General features: G+C 42.3%; 1 protein-coding gene across 1 annotated transcript in view; it reads right to left on the bottom strand.

Moving 5' to 3' along the window:
* The window catches only part of GFRA1 (GDNF family receptor alpha 1), a 181197-nt gene extending 159759 nt beyond the window's left edge, over positions 1-21438 (bottom strand). The window contains exons 1-3 of the mRNA XM_081193019.1: positions 19845-21438; positions 18316-18618; positions 16659-16742 (exon numbers count right to left, since the gene is read on the bottom strand). Of these exons, the coding sequence (XP_081049145.1) occupies positions 16659-16742; positions 18316-18618; positions 19845-19884 (427 nt within the window). The 5' untranslated portion in view covers positions 19885-21438. The remainder of the gene's footprint in view (positions 1-16658; positions 16743-18315; positions 18619-19844) is intronic.
* Between the last annotated feature and the right edge of the window lie 672 nt (positions 21439-22110).

Raw genomic sequence — 22110 nt, forward strand, 5'->3', positions numbered from 1 at the left:
CATCACCCCAACCCTATGCAGGTGCTAAACCACAGTGTATCCTGATAAAAGAGTCTATAGTAAAGGACAGAAGTTTCTGTCCTGAATCCAAGCAGAGGGCAGATGAGTCATAGAAATTCCAACTGCAGCTTGGGGAGTGTCAGCTTAGTCCACCTGCAACTCGAGATGGTCCTTAACCCAGGCATGACCTTGACCAAATTCTCTGCTTTCAATCTTAAGGCAAATTCAGGATACATATTCAAAGCCTACTGACATCTGTAATCAATAAAGTTTTGGCCAATTTTTAATCCCATAAAGTTGTTGTGTCAATGTGGTATCCTGTCAATACATCTATCTTTTATCCATGGGAGAAACACTGTGCCCGGGTCCGCAGCAAGATGGAAATGTGGCTTACTGGAGCAGAGCTGTGGCCTCTCTGGCTACCATGAATTCACACAGTACCAAACCGTCCTGCAGTTATCTTCCGGATTCTGTTGTCACTCTGATTTCAGAGTAAATCGAGTGCCTAGAAACACTTTACTTCAATATTAATTCCCACAACGAAATCCCAAGCTATAGAATTAGTGCACTTTACTGTTTGAAGGAGTGGGGGAAAACATTTGCCCTCTTTGGTCTGTGGAAAATAATTTCAGCAACTTGTAAATCAAAGCCTTCTTTTAAATGACAACATCTTAATTTCCTTCTGTTTACAGTACTTTGGCCAAGACACTGATTATAGCCTGCATTACAGTCTTTTGCAATTGTTTTCTAAAAATCCCACTGAGTTTAGCTTGAGAGGAAAAATTGCTATTTACCAAATCAATTTCTTTTGCCTCAAGTCACTGTCCTGGGTATAGTTACTTATTGATTAGCTTCTTGATATGCCTTTTGTTTAGTTTTCTTTCATCTATGGGATTACATGCACATATTTAAATCTCTTGCTCATTTAAAGCAATGAATAGTAATCTCTTGTTTGTGCTGGGGTTCTGCAGATTCGCACCCTGATCCCAAGCATATTAATTGGAAGGCTCTTTGATGCCAGTGGGACTTGGAAGTAAGTAAATATGCTTGGGACTGCAGTCTTAATTTTGGAATAAGGCAAAATGGAACAATAGTGTATTACTGTTTTGTAGGCTTTGAAAAGGGATTGATTTATAAAAGTAGTTCCACAGCCCATTACTTTTAGAGTTTTCTATAAATGAAATAAAAAGCAATCTACTCTCCTATTGATACCATGAAGAATTTACAAGCTTAAGCTCCATTAGCATTAATGAAAGTTACCTACATACTGTGAAGCTGTGACAGAGGCACTGAAGGACATAAACCAAAGTTAGCCAGCCAACTGTGACCATTCCTGGCCTGCTATAAATTAACTCTGAAATGCCTAATTAAAACTCTTTAAAGGGAACACACACAATTACCAGTGTAACTTAACTGATCATTTTTTTAAAAAACGAAAGAAGAAACCTGACATTTTGCAGAAATGTAAGCATATTTAAATTATGCATCAGTTAACTCTGGAAAGCATAATTATAGTGTTATTAAAAAGGCTAATAACAAATAAAAAACCCTGCTATGCAGGGTTTTGTCTGCGGTCCAGAAACACCAAAGCTCCCAAAAGTCAATGTAGTACCTTCCAATTTTCATCAGTGTGCTCCAGAGTAAATGTTTCTGTCACAGTCTTATTGTGCCAACAACACTGTGTGGATGTACTGTACACATTGGAGAAGATGTTCGGGCTCTTTAAATGTGCATTTCACAGATAATTATACAAAGCTAACATAAGTTTATTGGGGAACAATGAAAACAAATTCACAGTAAATGAATTTGTTTGAGATAACTGAATCTATTCCCACCCAGCTGCATCTCCTCTGCCTGGTAGTCTTCCACCTTCCTTGTAGGCCTGAGGTTTTTTACATTCAAGTATATAAATTGTATGAAATGTATCAATAAAAAGGATGAGAAACAGCACTTTAAAATGGAGCATATATATCGTCTGTGCAAAACTTACCAAGTGACTATTGCCCTTGAGGAAAGTTCAAGGGATGTCAAGATCATTTGGAATAAACATCTTAAACTGGACCATGTCTGGTCTATATCCATACAAGAAGACAGAAGGGAAACATAATGAAATACCAGTGCCACCAGTATAAGACAGTTTCCTCTTCTTGGAAGAATGTGCCATACACTATGAAGAACTCACTCTGCAATCAAGGTATCATCTACCGTAAGTTAGATTACTGCAACATGTTATACGTGGGGCTGCCTCTGAAGACGGTTCAGAAATTTCAGCTGGTGTGGAATTCAGCAGCCAGGTTGCTCAATGGCTTTTTCTTAAATGAAGAACCAATGTAATGAATTATTCTATTTAATTTTTCTCTTTTTAAAAATATTTTTACTCGGGCATTCAGCTGTTGGAATGGAAACGTTACAATTCTTGCTTGAAAGGGAACCTAAAACTGCATGAACTAAAATAAAAACTATAAAACTTCCACTTAGTCACAGCAAACATTATGAAATCATTGCTTTCTTTCCCACATCTCCCCTAGAGCACAACTATAGATCAACTCAAGTCTTCCCCCTTCCCCTCTGACAGTAGGCACTACAAAGCTGTCAAATAAACCCCACTTCTCCAAACTGCCAACGATTTCAACACCAAAATTACAGATAAGATTAAAGCCATAGTCATCTTCCTCATAGTATCCTCTTTAATTTTCTTCTGTGAAGGTGGGGCATTAACAACAGGAAGAGACATCTTGCACATCGTCTGCCTTGGGGAATGCTTGCTTAGAAACACATACAATTTGACCTCTCCAGAGCATCAAAGCCATTTACTTCATCAGCTATCTGAACATTTCATGTTTTGCAGTCTCCATTTCACTTTTAAAAAAACTAAAATTAAGTGAGATGGCTGTCAGCCAAATAAAATAATGCCACATTTTCTCTGTCTCCTTCAATTAATATAAGAGCACACATCATTTTCATGACTTTCTATAAGAGGAAATACCTTTGCTGTCCCTTAAAATATTTTTATTAATTTGCAGGGGGAAAGACATCAGCTTTGACCCCTCACTTTGACTACGTGACAGAATGTTGGGATGTAAGTCTTTATTGAAACGTTTATTATAAGCTGGTGATACAGGAAACGGCTTTATACCAAGTCAGACCACAGATCCATTGGTATCTATGCCTGGGGTGGGAAGCACTCAGCTCCTGCGCCAAATCTGGCCCACAGCTAAATGTCATCTAGTACCCCAAGACAGCCTGTTCTGGTGGTTCTCCTCCTTCCACTGGAGAAGGCGGAAGGTTTTCCTCCTTCCACCATGAGGTTGCTGCAGTGCTTGCTGTCCCTCATCCCCATCATGAAGAGGTTTCACAAGAGACTTGATAGGCCGGCCCCACCGCTCCAAAATCTAGCTCCTGCAGTGATTCTTCTGTACCTCTTGGCTGCATATGCACTACTCTCTCTTATTTTTCTGACTGAGGGGAAACAAGGGAGAGCAATCAGCAGATGACAAGGATCTGTCCAGGGAGAAGTGCATGCGACAGAGCTCTTTATGTTACTACCAAAAGAAGCCTTTTCAAAGTGCCTGTCTCCCTTGCCTAGCCCGCTGGAGAATGAGATGGGCATAAGTACAGCATCAGCATCTGTATCACTGTCTTCTTGGTTGGGCCAGGGGATCGATGGATTCCATTGTGTGTAGCACTGCACCCATTAGGATGCCCCAGAAACCTTCTGCACTGTGCACCCTGGTTGAGTACCTAAGCCTAGCATTGTGTGTGCGCGCCATGCACGCATGCACACATGAGAGATGGGGGGAAGAGAGAAAGGCTGCAGTAAGAGGAAAAGAGGCAAAAAGATCCTTTTTTCTAAATGAAGCTTGTCATAAGCAGGAGCACATCTAGGACTCATAGCTGAATGTTGTTATAAATCACAAAAACAGAAGACCATTTTATATTTGTCTTCTACGTAGCTGCTTCTTAAATCCCATTCCTGGCTGCACCCAAATTTTGGCTCTGGCAGCTCATTTTTCCTGTGGGTATACAGTCCTTTATAGGAAAAAAAATATTCCCAGTCAGGTTTAGCCTGACTAGCAGTGGCCCTTCAGGGTCTGTAACAGCCCTGCTAGAAGATAGAACCGTTTGATTTCTGCATGCAAAGCATGGGCTCTGCCACTGAGCTACAACTATTCCGCCCTCAGGGTTCTCTCTTTACTCCAACCCACCCTTTCACACAATTTTGCACAGCATCTGTGGTGCATACATGGAGAGTTTGCAAACTCGCCATCTTTTGCGCACCCATCAATGACAATTAACAAGGATTCCACAGACCCAAATGGGTCCACATCCAGTTATGCACATGAAAGTTAACAACACCAATTCAATGTAAATAAGCATGTAGGATTGCTTTCCTGATCAGAACTTCATTCCGAAACCTTTAAAAGGTGGAAAAATTGAATAGCTTTTCTTCTGCTCAATCAAGCAGCATCCATAATTATTAATAATTATCAATGGGCTTGATTAGCATTTCTGCAGAATGCTTGAGATAATTTTAATCCGCCACTTTAGGTACCACTAATGTAAATCTGCTAAGTGTTCATCTCTGTTAAACTCTATATATTTATATATCTATGCAATAATATTTTAAACTTTGATAGCCAATGGGCAGGTAGCACCTTTTGTGGTTTTGTCGTTGAAAAGCATTACTTCTCCCATAACAACACCCCAAAAGTCTTGTCTCCTCCCCAAAATTAGATCAGTTCCCTACTGATCTAAAAAAAGGGTCAGTGTTTTATCATAAAATATCCATACTTAAATTACTGATATGTGAATAGCTTTAATGTTGTTAGGGCACAACAGAAATTTTAGTTGGAATATGTTTATTTGGTAACATCTAAACACGAAGTAAACCATGCAGATCTGCAAATTATCTTGCTCTGAGCATTGATACAAGAGACAGCAAGCAAGAGACTACCCAAGTTTAATCTCTTTACTGAGGCCCTCCAGTCACAAAATTGTGGTGCAGGGACAAAACTAGTCATAAAATGGTGGGCAGATGGAGGTAGAGCTTGGCACAATCAGCTGCAAATATTGACATCAGTTTCTATGACTATCTTAATCCATCTTTGGAAATTCCTAAATTCTTTGCCGTAGCATTTCTCTTGTGCCCAGGAGTTCCATAGCTCATATAATTAATGAGTGGCGGAGTGTTACATTAACTGGAATAGGAAATGGAGGAGATTTGACTTATGCATCCTCAAAGAGTTCCCAGGCCAGTATATTGGCTAGGGCACTCTCTTTTCTATTTCAGTCAAACAGCCTTCCCCAACTAGTACCTTCTAGATGTTTTGGACTACATCTCTCATCATCCTTGCCCACTGGCCCTGCTGGCCGGAACTGATGGAGAGCTGCGAGTCCAACTCTGAAGGGAAAGGCTGCAACAGAGAGTGTCAGTACTGCAAAGGCATTCTAGCCTAATTTCTTAGACTTTGCCAGTTAACCTCTGCAGGCGAAATGGAAGCCCAAGAGATGATAGCAGACGAACTCAAAATGGGCCAAAACGGAGAGCTCTATCTGTGGCAGCTACAATCAATGACAATACATAACCAAAGGCATAAGGAACTATGGATCTGGAGTAATTAGACAGAGATATTTCCCAAAGAACTGATGGGAGTTCACTAAGCCTGGATTTAAAAGAGTAAGGAATGAACAGCAGAAGGGGAAAAATAATGTCAAGTGAAATCAATGGAATTATCCATTAGGGAAATGAAGATGGACACTTGATTAAGAAAGCATGGAGAATTCTATGCTGACATACCCAAGCCTGAGCACTAGGCATTACAGACAAGGTGTTTTTTTTTTTTTTTTTAAGTAATCAGAAACATCTTCTGCACCTCAGTTGCTGGTGTCAAAACTTTAATGGAAAAATGTAATTTTTGGATACTAGAGAGTAATAGGATTCATGTAGATTTTGAGGGCAAGGATGCATCTCTGGTGCTCAAATTGTCTGATATCATCAGCTCTTTTAAAAAACCTGTCACTTCTACACATTTCTAAAGCCAAAATGGGCTATTTTTCTGCCATTACTTTTTTTGTGCTGTGCTGCATATCTCTTACATTGCATTTGTAACGGGAGAGCAGTCTACATAGGACAATAACTTGACATTTGCAAAAATTGCCTTTCATTCACTCGACTCTGCCATTTAAGTGCTTCTGAGCAAGTAAATAACTGAAATTGTGTTAATGACTTATTTCAATAGCAATGATTCCAAGTAATTGCATGAGTTTTAGCTACAGAAAACTGCCATGTTGCTCATTTTACAATGTTAGCAAAATGCTAATATGAAAACACACACACACACACACACACACACACAAACAAACAATTGTCAAGTTTACTGTGGAAAAACTGCTCTGCAGCAAAGAAAAAACTGTTCATGAAATCATGCTTCTAAAATTTATATACTAGAACAATATTCTTTCCCAAAGCTTAAGCAAGATTAATCCCAGAATAGCCTGTTTACACTGCCTCTTAAAATACAAGAAATCTTATTTGTTTTTATTAAAACACACACACTTTGTGTTTGTGTTCCTAACAAACCATCAACAGTTGATGTATGCTGCAAACTCTTTAACTGATGCCAGAGTAATTCAAGGCAGTAAATTGTAAATAGTATAATAAAAAAGACAGGGGAAAACCAGATATTTGAGTATCAGGAAAAGCCAAACTCTATAAAGTGTAAACACATCGCAATCTACAAGTCACGATTTACAAAGTTTTAACAACAGAGAAGTGACCTTTTTTCTGGATTGTCTTATTGTCTTCCTTCACCCACTCTCTTTCCGAAGCAATATTCTGTTCTGCAAAATTCAATTAATACACAACCAAGCAGCCAGGGGTAACCCATCCAAAAGTCTCCCACACCTCATAATCTGGAGGTCATTCAGCTGGGGAATTTAGGCTTGACATGTCATTGACACAACAGCATCCCTTTCCTCATGGGGAGAGGCAACTGCGTTAGCAGAAAAGGAAGACTGGACACTGGAAATGTTCCATGAGTAACTGCATTTTTTATAAAAGGCCAAGAAACTCACATTACATAAAATATAAGAACCAAGAAACTTATGTAAACCCAAAGTATGCAAGTTGCTGGAGCGGTCAAGCAACAAGATTTCCTTCTCTGAAAGGATCAATCTGATTACACACACACACACACACACACACACACACACACACACACACACAAAATACACACACACAAAAAGGCATCAGCTACTAGCATCCATGCACAACGCTGATAATTGCTGTCTGCCTGGAAGCAAAGTTGGCTGCCTCTGCTACCAGAATCTACAGTCAGAAATGTCAGTGGGCACAAACACTTCCACATATTCATATCAGCTTCTTATGTAAAACTACTTGAAAATGGACGCCTGACTTGTATGACAAAAAGGTGCCATCAAGGTCAAAAGCATATTCTGGCTGTTGTTACTACAAGACAGACAGGACTGTTCTAAACAATGCAGCTACGATACCAACACCATTTCCAATATTATAGCTGCATTCAGACCAGCAGAACTTCTGCTATTAATAGTGACACAAGAGTCCTATTCATACATGCTAAGCACAAGCAAGATAAACACATAAAAAGGGATCAGTCACACTGAGCAGCCCCACCATCAACACTGTGTGTGGGAAGCATTGGAAGCTCTTCTATGAGGGCAGAGCTTTCCAAACTTTCCATGTTAGTCACACACTTTTTAGACATGCATCATTTTGCGACACAGTAATTCAGTTTTACTAGCAAACCAGTGGTTAAACTAGCCCCTTTCCAGCCCCAGGAAGAGCACTGGGAGCGTTCACGCAACACACCTACACACCACAGCTGACCCAATAACATGTCACAACACAGTTTTGACAGCTCTGTATTAGGGTTACCAGAGCACAGCTCTCCCAAAAAGAATGCCAAGATAAAAAACAACACCCCACCCCAATCTCAAAGCCACACACCCCTGCCTGTCCCACACACATTATTCACCTTGGGGAATTTACAGAGGCTTGCAGAGACATTTCTGTCAATCTCCTGCTCTCTAATCAATCAGGTGTCTGCACCATTCTGTCAATCCTAATCCAAACACACACCTATTGCAAAAGTGCTCCTCCCATATGTCACTGAGCAGAAAAACAATGTGACTGTATTAGGACTTACTGCTTTTCATCCCCCATTGTGAAGGTTCCCCCTCTGTCATAGGGGAGCAGAGAAAGTTGCAGGGTTTGTGGTGAACCAGGCTGGGCTGTTCCAGTCCCTGACCATGTTCATTGCAGCCTGTTTCACCATCAGCCTGACAGTTGTATCCAATATTCTTTTTTAGGCTGAGCTTTTTCCTGGATTCCAAATCTTATTTATCAGTATTACATGACCCCTTTCCTCTAAGGAGCTCAAAGTGGCATTCATGGGTCTCCTTTCCCCCACGTTATCCTCACAACAACCTTTTGAGGTAGGTTAAGCTGAGAAACAGTACTTGCCCAAGGTCAAACAGTGAGTTTCATTGCTGATTTTAACCCTGATCTTCCAGGTCCTAGTCTACTTAATGCCCCTACATTTTGTTCCATATTCTGGTAAAAAGAAGCGGAAGTCATTAAGCTGGGGGAGGGGAATAATCATTTCCCACATAATCCCGATTCTGTAGAGCAGGACTTTTCACATAGTGAACCAATGCCTTTTTGTTTACAAAAGCCTTCCTAGAGTAAGGACATGTGCCCTGTATTTTACTTATCATTGTGGCACTGCAAAACTGTATTTTATCCTATTCCTGTTGGGTGTTTATATTGTTGTCAGGGGTTCAGGGACAGAGGCACAGGGGAGGCAGGAGATGGAGAGCGATGGGGAAGAATCCCAGGACGCCGAGGAGAGGATTCCATGAGCCTCTCCAGCGAATCTGAGGATTCCCAAGAGGGGGCGCCTGTGGGCAGGACAAGGGGAGTCCCAGGGGGGACGCAGCGAGGGCAAGGGGCCAGCAGGGGATCCCAAAGTGGCAGCTGGGAGTCAGGACCAGCTTCCCCCCCAGAGCGCAGCGAAGGGGGAGGAGGTTCCAGTGTGACAGGGGAAGCAACTCCGGCAGCAGAAAGGGAGGGGAGATCAGAGCAAGCCATCCTCCCGGAAGGGGAGGGGAGCACTAAGGGGAGTAGCGTAACTGTCAAGAGGAAGGTTAGAAGTTGGGCGTGCGCGCCAAGTTCAAATGTGCAGGCGCGCGGAAGAACAGGGAGCCCGGAGGAGGAGCCAGGTCCCAAAGCCCGCAGGAGGGAGGGAGAGCAGTCTGGGGATTCAGCGTCAGGGGAATCCAGGAGGGGCGAAACCCCAGCGGGCAGGAAGACCCTGCGGAAAAGGAGAGAAAGGAAGAGGTGGAGCAGCGCAAGCTTCTTGAACTGGTGCAGGGGAGGGACTGACTCAGAGGGGACTTCGGCGGTCTAGCGTTACGGACGTGAGGCTGCGCGCCTCTGCTGTGAAACGGACAATGAACTTCAATAAACGTTTCTGTATATAAAGAGACACTGGCGTTGGTCCTTTGTGAGCTGGGACCTGAGGCAGCCTTGACAATTGTATTTTTTAAATTCTTGTGCACTGCTTTGGAGTTGTTTTTTTTTTTCAATGTTACGAGTTTTATAACAACTCATAAATATGTAAAAAGTGAAAGCAGTATAAAACTTCCGCTTTTCTGATCCAGACAGAGAAATGTCCTATGCTGTTCCCCTTCTCAGTCATTGCCCACAACATATTTATTATCGAAGATTTCTCCTTTCTCAAAATTGCACCACTGAGCTGATTCATCACAGACACCTTGTAGTTTTGTCCTCTACTTATATAATAATAATTAGCCCCTTCCACTTCCCCATCATGAAGAACTCCCAGGGAAGCTCTGAGGTAAAAGGATTCCCCCACTCACTCTGCCTACCTTAGATTTGAAGTATGCGACAAGTGAGATTGAAGCAACTGTGAGAAATCAGCAGGCATAAGGAGTTCTAATTGTGTCATCCCATGAGAATTCCCTTCTTAAATATCAATCCCCTGCAAATCTCCCATTTCTCCAACAGCCATAGAGCCGTAGCACAACACCTATCACTGGAGATGGAGAACTGGAGGGTAAACAAATATGACAGTAGCCAGATGAAGGTGAAAGGTATAGTAAGGTGTTCAGCATCAAATTACGGATGTGAGTTATTTTATGATGAGCTTGTTTGGTATCTGGCAACGATAGCACTAGACAGGATGGAAGGCTGGTTGAAATGATAACCCAAATATTGGTGGCTGAAGGATGGTCCAAAAGAGGCCAGCGCCCCAAGTCTCTCCTTACTAGGTTTGCCCATCCTCAATGCCACAACATAGCTCATATCCACTCTCATCCTTCAAGGTAAGTCAAAAATACAAATGCTTTGGCTGAAAAGTACTAACACAATATGAAAATCCTTCTGAAAAGGTATAAACATAAAAAATTAACGGTTAGCACAGACACACTTTACAGAAAAGTAGTAACATATTGAACACATGCTAACATTCTCAAAAAGTGGACTTTCTTTCAGATTTTTGCACACTGGGAGTGGAGGTCTGCAGAATGCAGAAGGCTTCGATGTTTGTTTGGCTGAATGTGTTTCAGAGCCCTCAAGGGATAGGGAAACCTGCTTCAACACGATTCATGACAGCAAAGTGGCTTCTAAGCACCTTCACACTCAACACATGAAATTATGAGAGGAGCCAGTTTGTGAAGGCGACACTGGGGTGGGTCTTGTGTGCATGGCTCCACCACTCTGCTGACTTTTAACCCTTGCATATTCAGGCAAGTGGAATTTATACATCAATTTACTCTCTAGTACGCATATCTAACGTATTTGAATTTCACACATCTTTAATTATCTGTTGCTTCCTAATACAGTGGTACCTCGGGTTACATACGCTTCAGGTTACAGACTCCGCTAACCCAGAAATAGTGCTTCAGGTTAAGAACTTTGCTTCAGGATGAGAACAGAAATTGTGCTCCGGCGGCATGGCAGCAGCCGGAGGCCCCATTAGCTGAAGTGGTGCTTCAGGTTAAGAACAGTTTCAGGTTAAGAACGGACCTCTGGAACGAATTAAATACTTAACCCAAGGTACCACTGTATGTTAGGTATCAAGATCTGCCACCACCAGCGAGTAACCAGTTTCTCATTCGTAATGATAATCAAAAATGTAAACTTTATATGCTTTGCTACTGAAAAGACTTTGGTAAGAATTCTTATGTTCTGTACATCTTGAGTTGTATTTATTTTTAGAAAGGCATATAATGGCACAATAATGCTACTATTAAAAGTTATGTTTTGCCTGTGTGCCAACGCAGTAGCATTGTAAGAGCAAGCTCCCCACCATATCAAGTTTCCAGAATAAATTTTTGACAATGAAAATACATATGCACAGCCCCCTTCCAGCTCTGACTCCTGCATTCTAAACCACCCACCCCAACTGTTATCACACAATATCCCAGCTAAATTGTATAAAAGCAATACGAAAGTAGATGAATATATCTTCATTTTAAATTCAAAGCACAATCTACAACCCACCTCTGTATTTCTGATTATTTCATTTCACACTTGTATCAGAAGTTGATCCACTGGACGCTGCCTCTGATCTAGAAATGTGTACAGGTGTGTGCACCCACTCAGTGGGCCTGTTCAATTTCATGCTGCATCAGCCACTGCAAACGATACTCAAAAGACTCTGGTCGCCATGCATAAAAATTCCTTCCCAAATGAGTCTTACAGCTGCCGTCCAACATTCAGTAGGACAGAAAAACCCAAACTTATACCTAAATGTCATTATTTTCCTCACTAGAGTTAAATAGTTAGGGACCACCACAGTAAGCAATTATTGCCAATAAAGCAGGGTTGCTGCCTTGCAGGCGCTAATCTGTCGCCTTCAAGATGAAGTTTGATGTCCAAGTTTGACCAATGGTAACAGATGATGGGAGTTGCAGTCCTACAACATCCTGCTATAAAGGTTCAGACTGACAGTTCATTCATGCGGCAAAAGCTCTGGTAGACTAGAAGGACAAGTCATGTGCATTTCTGCCTATGTTTATGCCACGCCTGTCAAATGGGTCCAAGCAAAACTGGTCAGGATACCAAGCAGCCATTGCCAACTTTACATGCAAGTACAGTTGGAGCTGATCGAGCTATCTAAGAAGCCCATGCCTAAGTGGAAATCTACCTGGCTATCCCTTGCTGACATTACTTATTGGTTTGTTTCCATTAATAGATGTCTTCAGCAGGACTGCCATATTGTTGGCAGTAAGTATTGAAATTAATGCATCAGAATAAAATGGGGTGAATTTAAAAGCCCTCTCCTCTCACATCCACAGCAACATGAAGCCACTTGGCGCTATTTTTTGCCACTGGGGATTGTATGTGTAGAAAGTCTTTACATGAATGGGATAGATCACATAGCTTTTTGCCACTCAGCTATCCCTTCTGGCCCAGTGGTGATCAAGTGGGAAAGACCAGCACATGAGACCTGCAGATATAGGGTGGTATAGAAATTTAATAAATAATCATAATAATAATTTGCAAAACTCATGTGCCTTCTCCATTCACAGAAGTATCATGATCACACCAAAGGAAACAGACCTACTGCAGCTACTGAGAACTGCCCTGAGACCTCCGGGTATAGGGCGGTATATAAATTCAATAAATAATAAGTAATAATAAAGGAGGACATTCAGTGTGTGGTTTTTTTGGTAAAAAGGAGAAATATTCTATCTAATTTGAAGTATACTTGGAAGATAGCTCCTGGTACTTTACTGCTGCATATCCAAATTCTGAAGACAAGAATTAAGTAAGCTGGGGTCTAGTTCTGCACAGCTTGAAAATCCTTAATTTAGAGGACATGTGGTCCGGAGACAGGATAATGAAAAGGATGCCAGACAAGTCTTGTTTCAAGCATTGGCCTTGAATTTCAGGTAGATGCAGGCTAAAGGTTATGAGAGGACATATTAAATGAGGCCATTTCTCCACAACACCTAGCTATGCCCCACTTCCTTCCACAACATGTCTATTCAAACACAAAATTCTAGAATTCTATATTTGAAAGACTGTTCAGGTTTACAAACAACAACTTTACCACAGATTTGTAGGACTTGACTCTAAAGTCTCAGAACTAATTCAAAGTCCCTCCAGATATTGTTTGCTACAATTCCCATCAGCCCTAGCCAGCACAACAAATAGTCAAGGATGACAGAAGCTGTAGTCCACAAATACCTCAACACTCCTGCTTTACACAACCTTCCCCATTCTAGATGTTTCCACAGCCTAGATGATTTGGATCAATGGTCAGGGATTATGGGAGTTGTAGTTCCAAACATCTGGAGGGAACTAGGTTGGGGAGGGCTGGTGTAAATGCTGATGTCCCCTTCCACATTAATATAAGAGAAGTCTGCACAGTCCAGCCTCCTTCACTCTTACCAACTATATCCCTCCTCATGGAAAAGTAAATAATTTCTAAAATCAAAAGCTGCATAACTGTTCCGTCTTTGCTTAGCACAATGTGCTTTTCAACTGCAGCAGCATACACTTACGACTACAGCTAAAGCAATCACGCAGTCAGTAAAAAGCAACACACACACACACACGTATGAGAACTGCTAAGCTCATCATATATCTGACACCGGAAAATCATAACTTGCATTTATTAAAGAAGCCTGCACTAAGTAAGAAGAGTGAACAATTCATTTTCATCAGTCTACTGTTCACTCCACAATTGTTCCAAAAGACAGTTATGGATAGTTCCCAAATTGCATCAAATAAATTATTAAGAAGCTTGTTCTGAGCACAGTAAGGAAAAGCTACACAGAAGGCACACAAAATTGTTGTCTTATAAAAGGGCCAACATCTGACCTCAGTTATACTTATATATAACCCAAACAAGAGAAAGCATTGTCTGAAGTATGCTTAATATGTAAACACTGACCAGGTTTGGCAGAAGAGCAGATATAAGCCCTGCCTTAAGCAAGTTTGCTAATCAGATCAGCAAAAATCAAAATCAGAGAATACAGCACAAAAATTCTGGTACCCTGGTTAAATAGGCAGTGAAGTGGAAAGAGTACAGTACATGCAAGGGTTTGATAATTTAACCTTAGCTGCACAGTAAAGTATAATTAAGAGGTATCTACTGCTGTTCAATACTACCAATCTGTTAGAATAGCTTTATAACCAGGTTATAGTTGGAAGTATAAAAAGACACTTATCTTCATATGTTGCGGTCAAGTGAATTAGCACAGAAATTCTGGAAAATTATTGTTATAAAAAGTGAAAAAATAACAGATATTAAACTTCATTTAGCTCCTTTGGCGCTTTTATTGACCTTCAACAAAAACTGTGCCTTTGGCAAGCCAAGAGTTAATATGAAATATCATGGCTAGAGGAAAGATATGGTGCACCAGATACTGGAAGTTGTCAACAATAACTAAATTATGTGAAGTAGAAAATACACTGCATGAACTAATTATATATGTGTACAAGAAAGGAAGCAGACTTACAATAATTTTATTCCAATAAATACATATTTATTACTGGAAAAATCAACCACATTCTTCAAGCAATATTATTTATGCCTTCAATTTTGAGAAAATAAACACACCTCTCTCTCTCTCTCTCTCTCTCTCTCTCTCTCACACACACACTCACACACACACACACACACTCTCACACAAACAAACAAAACACGACACACACATATACATATAGTTGTCCACATTCATCGAAAAGCTTAAGCTAATGAAACTTATTCGTGATTATTTCCAAAACTAATCCTGCACATCTCTAACTTCTACTGAATGTGTGGAAATACCAGACTGAGGAATACTGAACAGATCCAATTTGCCTAAGTAGATCATACTTATCAGTTATAATCACTGTTGCACCAAGTTCCAGGAATCTAACACCTAAATAAAACACCTCCAACCCACTCCTTCCCATTTTGCTAAAAAAGAAAAAGAAATCAGAACTGAGGCAGAAAAGAAGCTTATGTTCTGATCAAATTAATTTTAAAAGGCAGATAAACATTGATCTTAAATTGATTTAAAGAAACATTAAGAGCTCACTTTGCAAAGTTTGCATTGGCCTATTTAGATGAAATTGTCATATATTACTTATTTGGAAAGCCTTCAAGAAACCATTTCCTCTCTACACCATTTATCCTGGCACTCTGCTACTCTAATATTTTAGGTCTCTCCTCCCTCCCCACCATTTCACAGTCTAGCCAACACAGTTCCTGTCTTCACCAAGGAACTGAGCAGTGAGTTTAAGTGCAAACATGCAAATGTTATATTGGCTGGTATCTCAGGTACTGTATTACCAGTTTTCAACAGAAATGTCCTATATTGTGGATAAAGTGAATTCTATAGTTGAATGTAACAGACTGCAAGATTGTGGCAATGCCTAAAATATATGGTGTCAGTAAATATTTCTTATCCACAAGAATTGTAATTTAAATTTGGAAGCACAAAGCATCCAGTCCCATTCCATAAAGGAGAAAGTACTAGACTTGCTAAGGATTATCATACAAGGAGAGACTTTTGAAAGCAAAACTGCTGAAAGAACAACGAGAAAACGAATCATTTATGCAAGCAGTTTTAAAAAATCATTATAAAGGAGACACTCATTTCTTCCTCTCCCAGAAGTGATAGGGAATTATTTCATTTGCCTTAAGTGCTTAAGTGTCAAACGAGGTAATCTACACAGGCCACGTTAACCACCAGGTGTTGCACTGTAAATTCTGGAGGCAGAGAATTAGATTGCCACCTGCAGGTGTACTTAGCCTCCTCCCCCCCCACTTCTTTTCCCCAATAACACAATATAAGAAGTAAAAAATGCAATGTTACAAGAAGTATTTATCATTTATACACTGCATGCAGCAGTCTAACAATAGCTACTTATGCTGAACAAAAAGTAAAACATAATTTCCAATAATAAGATATGTGTCACTGGTCCATACCAGTGACACATATCTTATTCATACACAATACGTGTTCATCACTGGATGTCTTAGTACTTGGTGATTCACAAATTAATGTATGGACTGTATTTGAGTTGATGTCAGCTGATCTGAATGCTCTGTATGTGGTATTTGGTCTGGGATGACTGTTTCACAAACTGATGTGATCACTTGATGCTGCAGTCATCCAGAGATGATATAGGCATATGCAATCTCTCCCAGTCTGTCTATTAAAGAGTCAGGCATTTATAATGGACAAACAGTGATTGAGCTCACATCAATATATTTGCAATCCTATACATTTCTACTTGGACATAAGTCCCAATGCTTTCAGTGGGGCTCACACACAACTAAATGCATTTAGGATTGCAATCTTGGGCTATAATCCTAAACACACTTACTAGCAATCAACCCCCATTATACACAATCGAGCTGAACATCCAATGAAACCTGTGTAGGACTGTACCATGCATGAAAGTAGAATTCGTGGTACAGTAGGCCCATATGGTTTTTCCATAGGTACCTAGACTATAACTTACATTTACTACAGAACCAGTTGTGCTCATTTTGAAATGGAAGGAAATACATTATTAAACAACCTCACAAGCAATTCTGAAAGTTAGCTAGTAGCCCACAGTTCAGAAAAAGAAACATAAATCCATTTACCTGATACAATTGGTGCTAGCCTGAATATGTCTGATAATCTGCTGTTAACTGGTTCATAAGGCGACTCTTCAAGCAAGTCATTCCCTAAGGACAATGAAAAAAAATGCTTTGTTTTTCTCCCATGTTTATTACCTTCTGAAACCTCAATACAACCAGAAGTTCCAGCCTATAAAGCTCAACATACAAATCTAACCAGCCACTACATATTTGCTCCAACTGGGTCACCACTTCATCCCCAGGCCCTTTCTCCAAAACCTAGGCCTGCCTAGGTCTTGTACCCTTTGCTGTAGGGTTAGTGATTCTACCATAGAAAGATAGCTTCCACAGAACTATCGCCTCCCTCCCGTGGCTGTAGTGAAGACAAATGCTAAATAGCATCATGCTGCAGCATATAGTCTATAATAATGAGGGAAGGTCTTTTTTCATTCCCATCCTATATCACTTATTCTTAAGAAACTAGTGTTAAAATCTGGTTCCTTCTACATTACAGAAGCTTCAGGAGAGAAGTATTTTGCCAATAACTCCTCTTCCTCCTCCACCATGACATGGAATGATTATGGAACAGGTGGTTACCTGAAATAATCCTGATTTCAAGAGATACAAGGGGAGGGAAGTTTTGTGGTGTGGTGTGGTTATAAGACTATTAAGTAAATTCCCCATATATCCAGAGTTGTGACTTACTTTGCATTTAGATATTATTTTCCCTTACTTGGGACAAGGGAAACCAATGAAACTGAATCAAATGCTACAATCTTACACATAATTACCTGGGAGTAAGCCCCATTGAACTCACTGGGACTTACTTCAGTACAGATGTGCCCAGTAAAAGCAGCCACTCTCTCTTAAAAGTGGGAGGATGTAATATACAGTAGAGACTAGCCAGTAATAGGTATAATTTAGTGTGAAAGCTAAAACCAATAAATCCAAAGTCATTAAATTATTCAGTGTTGTCATTGACTAAAATATTGATTTCAATTAGGTGCCACAGGTGTAGAAGCTTTAGAAGAGATATTATAAAACATATCAAGGACAACAGAACTGGGTCTTAAATTCCCAAATCAACAGAGTCAGATTCCAATACTGTATTGTCTTGCTGCATCAGGAATCAATGAACATTTTGTCAAGTTCAATACTCTAAACAGTGAACAATTAGTAGGTTCTCTTCATCTGGACCCTTTCCCCTAAAGTATCTACAATCCTACAAGCCATATGCTTACGTAAGTACACAAGCGGAAAGGAGGCCGCTTTTAAAATGAAGACCCTGTGTAACTTTTCGGGTCAGTTAGGAAACAATTAATTACAGTTTGACACAGTGGGTGAGGAGTGACCCCTCAACCCTGTGAAGTTTGATCTCATTAACAAGTGCTGAGGAACCTTTGGGGTAGAGAAGTAAAGTACCTAATGCCCTAATCTTTTGACTTCAGTTTACAAAGGTCAGCTGAGTCCCCCTGGAGGAAATCTTTTATCCTGCATTTCCCAACAACAGGCGACTGCAGAAGCAACAGCTGCTCTGCCTGGGTGGCTGGAAAAGGTCCTTAGAACACAACAAGAATTACAAGGTCAGCTCATGGTAGATCAGAGGGGCAGAGGCGGGGAACCCCATGCTAATCAGAAAGGGGGGGGGGAGTGTGGAATGGTTCAGTGTTTTGTAACGTACCCTGTAAGCTTTGATACATGCTCCAGTAAATACGTAGGCAATTTTTCTCCTTCTTCATGCCTCTCTTGCAGCGGCAATTGTAGAGAGATTTCTGCTTCAGAGCCTCCATGGCGCTCTTGCACTCGTCCTTTGCCTCCAGGCCTGTCGCCCGACTGAAGTTGCTCTCTTTGCCTGCCACGCACTGCCTCAGTGTCCTGTATTTCGTGCTGCAGCTCTGCTCCCTGAGGCACTGGTCGCTGGCTTTCACACAATCCAGGCGTTCCCCTCCAAGCAGCCCGCTCACTTCTGCGGACAAGAGGACTTCTACATTCAAAGAGAAGGAGGAGAAGAAAACACATTTGAGGCTATGGGTAGACAGAGATGCCAACTTAGCAGGGACTCTAAAAGGACATAAATAATTGTCCTGGGGAAAGCAAGGGAGTAAATGCTTTACTCGAGCTCTCTTTCCTCCCCCATCAAGCATAGTAGAGGAGGGAAACAGAGCTTCCCAACAGAAAATCCAGCTTCCTTCCCTACCCCTCACCCTACAAATCAAGTGCTTAAGACTGCATCCCTACAAAACGAATGCCCCAATAGAACATACAGAGAGGTTCTCCCTCCCTATTACACAGCCAGTTTCTCCAGCATCAAAAGAGTTTGGGAACGTAACTGAATTTTTGCTACACCTGGATCCTGGACCTTAGTTATTCCCAGAAAAGTGTTCATTTAATTTTATTGGATTAACTACAGCCAGACCAGGAATTCCCAGATTACTTCAATTTACAAGACAAACCACAGGGGTTCACTTGTGGAGTAAAAGATCTACTCCCTCTCTCAATTCAATGCTCTTCTCCTTCATGCGCTGCTGAGAGCAGCAACAGTGGGTTAAGTGCCTGCTCTCAGTTTTCACAAAGGGTTTGCTGTGATTTTAATGACAGTAGTGAACAGCTAGGCGAGAGAGATCTCTTTAAAAGGCTGTGATTACTATACTTTCTACAGGAAAGGTACAAATTGACAAGGGTTTTGTTCTGGTATTGCTCTCCATCCAGGACTTGTCACTGAAGCAGTCAAAGCAGATCGTAGCCAGCCCAGTTCCTCTCCTTAGCGTATTTCTTTTCTTGCTTATGGAAACACAGGCATGCACACACACATTTGTACATCATGCCTATTGTCAAAACAGAGCAGATTAGTGGCATAAACCATTTTCCCCAACAGAAGAAGCAACCATCCATCTTATGCATAAACGTCCCCACTTCCCTTCTCAGCAAGTTGCAAAAGGTTGAGATGGTTTGAAAGTTTCCCTTCCAACTTGCTAACAGATAGTTGAGATCTCCTCTGATCTTCTGATGAGCACTCTGTCCCTGTCAAAGGATGTTTGCCAAAGCCGCGATTTAAAAACTACAGAAAACTTCAGGGATCCCTCTTTAAAGAGCAGGCTGGCAGACGGCGGTCCACACACATCTCAGATCCCTACTAAAGCAAAGCCTTGGACTTTACAGAGCCCCCACCGCCCCGCTACCCGCCCGAGCCTGAAAACACCAGACACTTACCCATTAAGGGCAAAACGAAGTATAAGGTGGCCAGAGACATCTTGCTCTTTTGCCGGTCGTCCTCCCCAAGTGCGCTCGGTTTCTGCCACTCCAAGAGGCGATCAGCACGTCGATATTCCAAACCAGCGCGGTTCCAAAGCCCCCAAGTTCATATCCACGGAATTCCCGAGAAAAATCCCCCACCCCGCCCGCCTCTGTCCTCTCCGTCCAACAGCACCAGTACCAGCAAGAGCGGCTGCTCTGCAAGAAGAAAAAGAGGAAAGGGAGAAGAAAAAGACGAAGGCTCTCCTCTTAGATCTTACATCCCAGCATCTTGGAAAACAGAAGTGTGTTTTTCTCAATGAGGGGAAAGAGCAAGAGGGAGGGAGGGAGGGGGAGAAAGGGGGACTCACGCCGGGGGAGCGCGCGAGTGCGACACACAAGAGGAGCTTTCGCCTGCCTCTTAGGGAGGGGAGGCACTTTTTCGCCCCCGGGGAGCGACTCCAAGAAAGAGGCACACACACAAAAAAACCACAAGAGAGCGGATAGAAAGGAATCAGTATCCAGCCGCTTGTCCCCAGTCCCGCGGCCACACACGATCACTCCGCCAAATCCGCTTTTCCTTCTCCTTTACAAGCGACTCCAACTCATCATGGTGTCTGTGCGGCTCAGGGCTGGCCCGATTGCGCCTCCTCCTCCTCCACCACCACCCCTTCCCGTCTCTTTCCTGACGGAGTTTACACCTCCTCGAGTCCGCAGGCGCTTTTAGAAATGTTTCTAGTTAGCTTTGCCCATCACCTCATTGAGCGGCGGCGTGGAAGGGGGAGACACAGAAGAGCGGGAGAGACTGCGCCTGGTAAACCCTCCGAGACGCCTTTTGTATCGCTGCCGGGGTTTTCTTCTTAGCTCACGTTGCCCCCTCTGTTGGAGAACGAGGCGCACGCAGCGAGCAGACGGAGCTATTGATCCCGCGGAAGGGGACGGCGGAGGAGGCTCTTCCAGCAGGTGCAGCCGCGCGCCCGGGTGTCGCCGTTCGCCCAGCTTAAGGCAGCGCTGCAGTCCTGGCGTCGCTCACCTGCGTGGAAACCCAATGAGCTCAATGGGACTTGCTTCTCTGGAGACGTATATATGTCCATAGGGTCGCACTCTTTCGAACGCAAACGCGGCGGGCAACTTCACCCAACCTGCCTTCCCTAAAGTTTTCCACCCCCTCTCTCGCCCTCATAGCAAGCTCTCAAATCTGGGTTCAACGACGCATTTGGTGCTCTTTATGGCCAAAGGAAAGCGCCAAAATGCACGCTTTTCTTCGCACGTGGAAGTGGGCGGGATTTTTTATTTTTTTAAAAAAACGACCCAACTAGGGTAGCTCTTTAGCAATGTCGTCTCGGAATGAGCGGGGACTCTTCCGCAAGCAAAACCTGAAGGAATCTTTCGTAACAAACCAAGGTGGTGGGTGTCCATTTTGGAAAGGTGACTTAAGTTTTGCCGGGCGGCCTGCAGTTTTCAAAGTACTGCCCAGCAGTAGCTCCTGCCTCTTCGCTTCCCTTCCCCAACTTGCCTCGGATAGAAACTTTTTGGCCGCCTCGCCTTTCAAGGGTCCTCGTGCTTGGGGGGGACGCCGCCTTCCCGGTTCGCGCCGGGGAAGGAGCAGCGGTCTGGATCGACGCCGCATGAGGGAGGGGCGTCTCTCGCGCGCCTCAGAAGCCTCGATCATTGTTACTGATAGGAAGACTTCAAAGAAGTGGCAATTCCTCTCAGCCCTGGGCTATGAGGAAATCACGCAGGGGATTCGCCAAAAAGAAATGCTCTAGTGAAGGTTTTGCAACATTACCTTTCCCTCCTTTCAAGGATAAAACTCCCACTAGCTTCAATTTACTGCGGCTGTTGATACCAAATGTTTGGTTAATGCCACACAGTTAAAGCTACCCGTTAAACAGCAAAGCACTAAAACGTTTTTTATTATCGAAGATTTTATCATATTAAAACCACTAGGGGTTTTTAAAATCTAGTTATAGCACCCAGTGCAAGCGATTATAGAAAGCAAGCAAATGTCATTTATAAAGGCATGATCAGTGTTGGATTTATGCATAGGCTAAGTAGGCTGACGCAGGTGGCACTGTGGGTTAAACCACAGAACCTAGGACTTGCTGATCAGAAGGTCGGCTGTTCAAATCCCCGCGATGGGGTGAGCTCCCGTTGCTCAGTCCCTGCTCCTGCCAACCTAGTAGTTCGAAAGCACGTCAAAGTGCAAGTAGATAAATAGGTACTGCTCCGGTGGGAAGATAAA

This window comes from Podarcis bocagei (assembly GCF_964188305.1).
Source record: "Podarcis bocagei genome assembly, chromosome: 4".
NCBI lineage: Eukaryota > Metazoa > Chordata > Lepidosauria > Squamata > Lacertidae > Podarcis > Podarcis bocagei.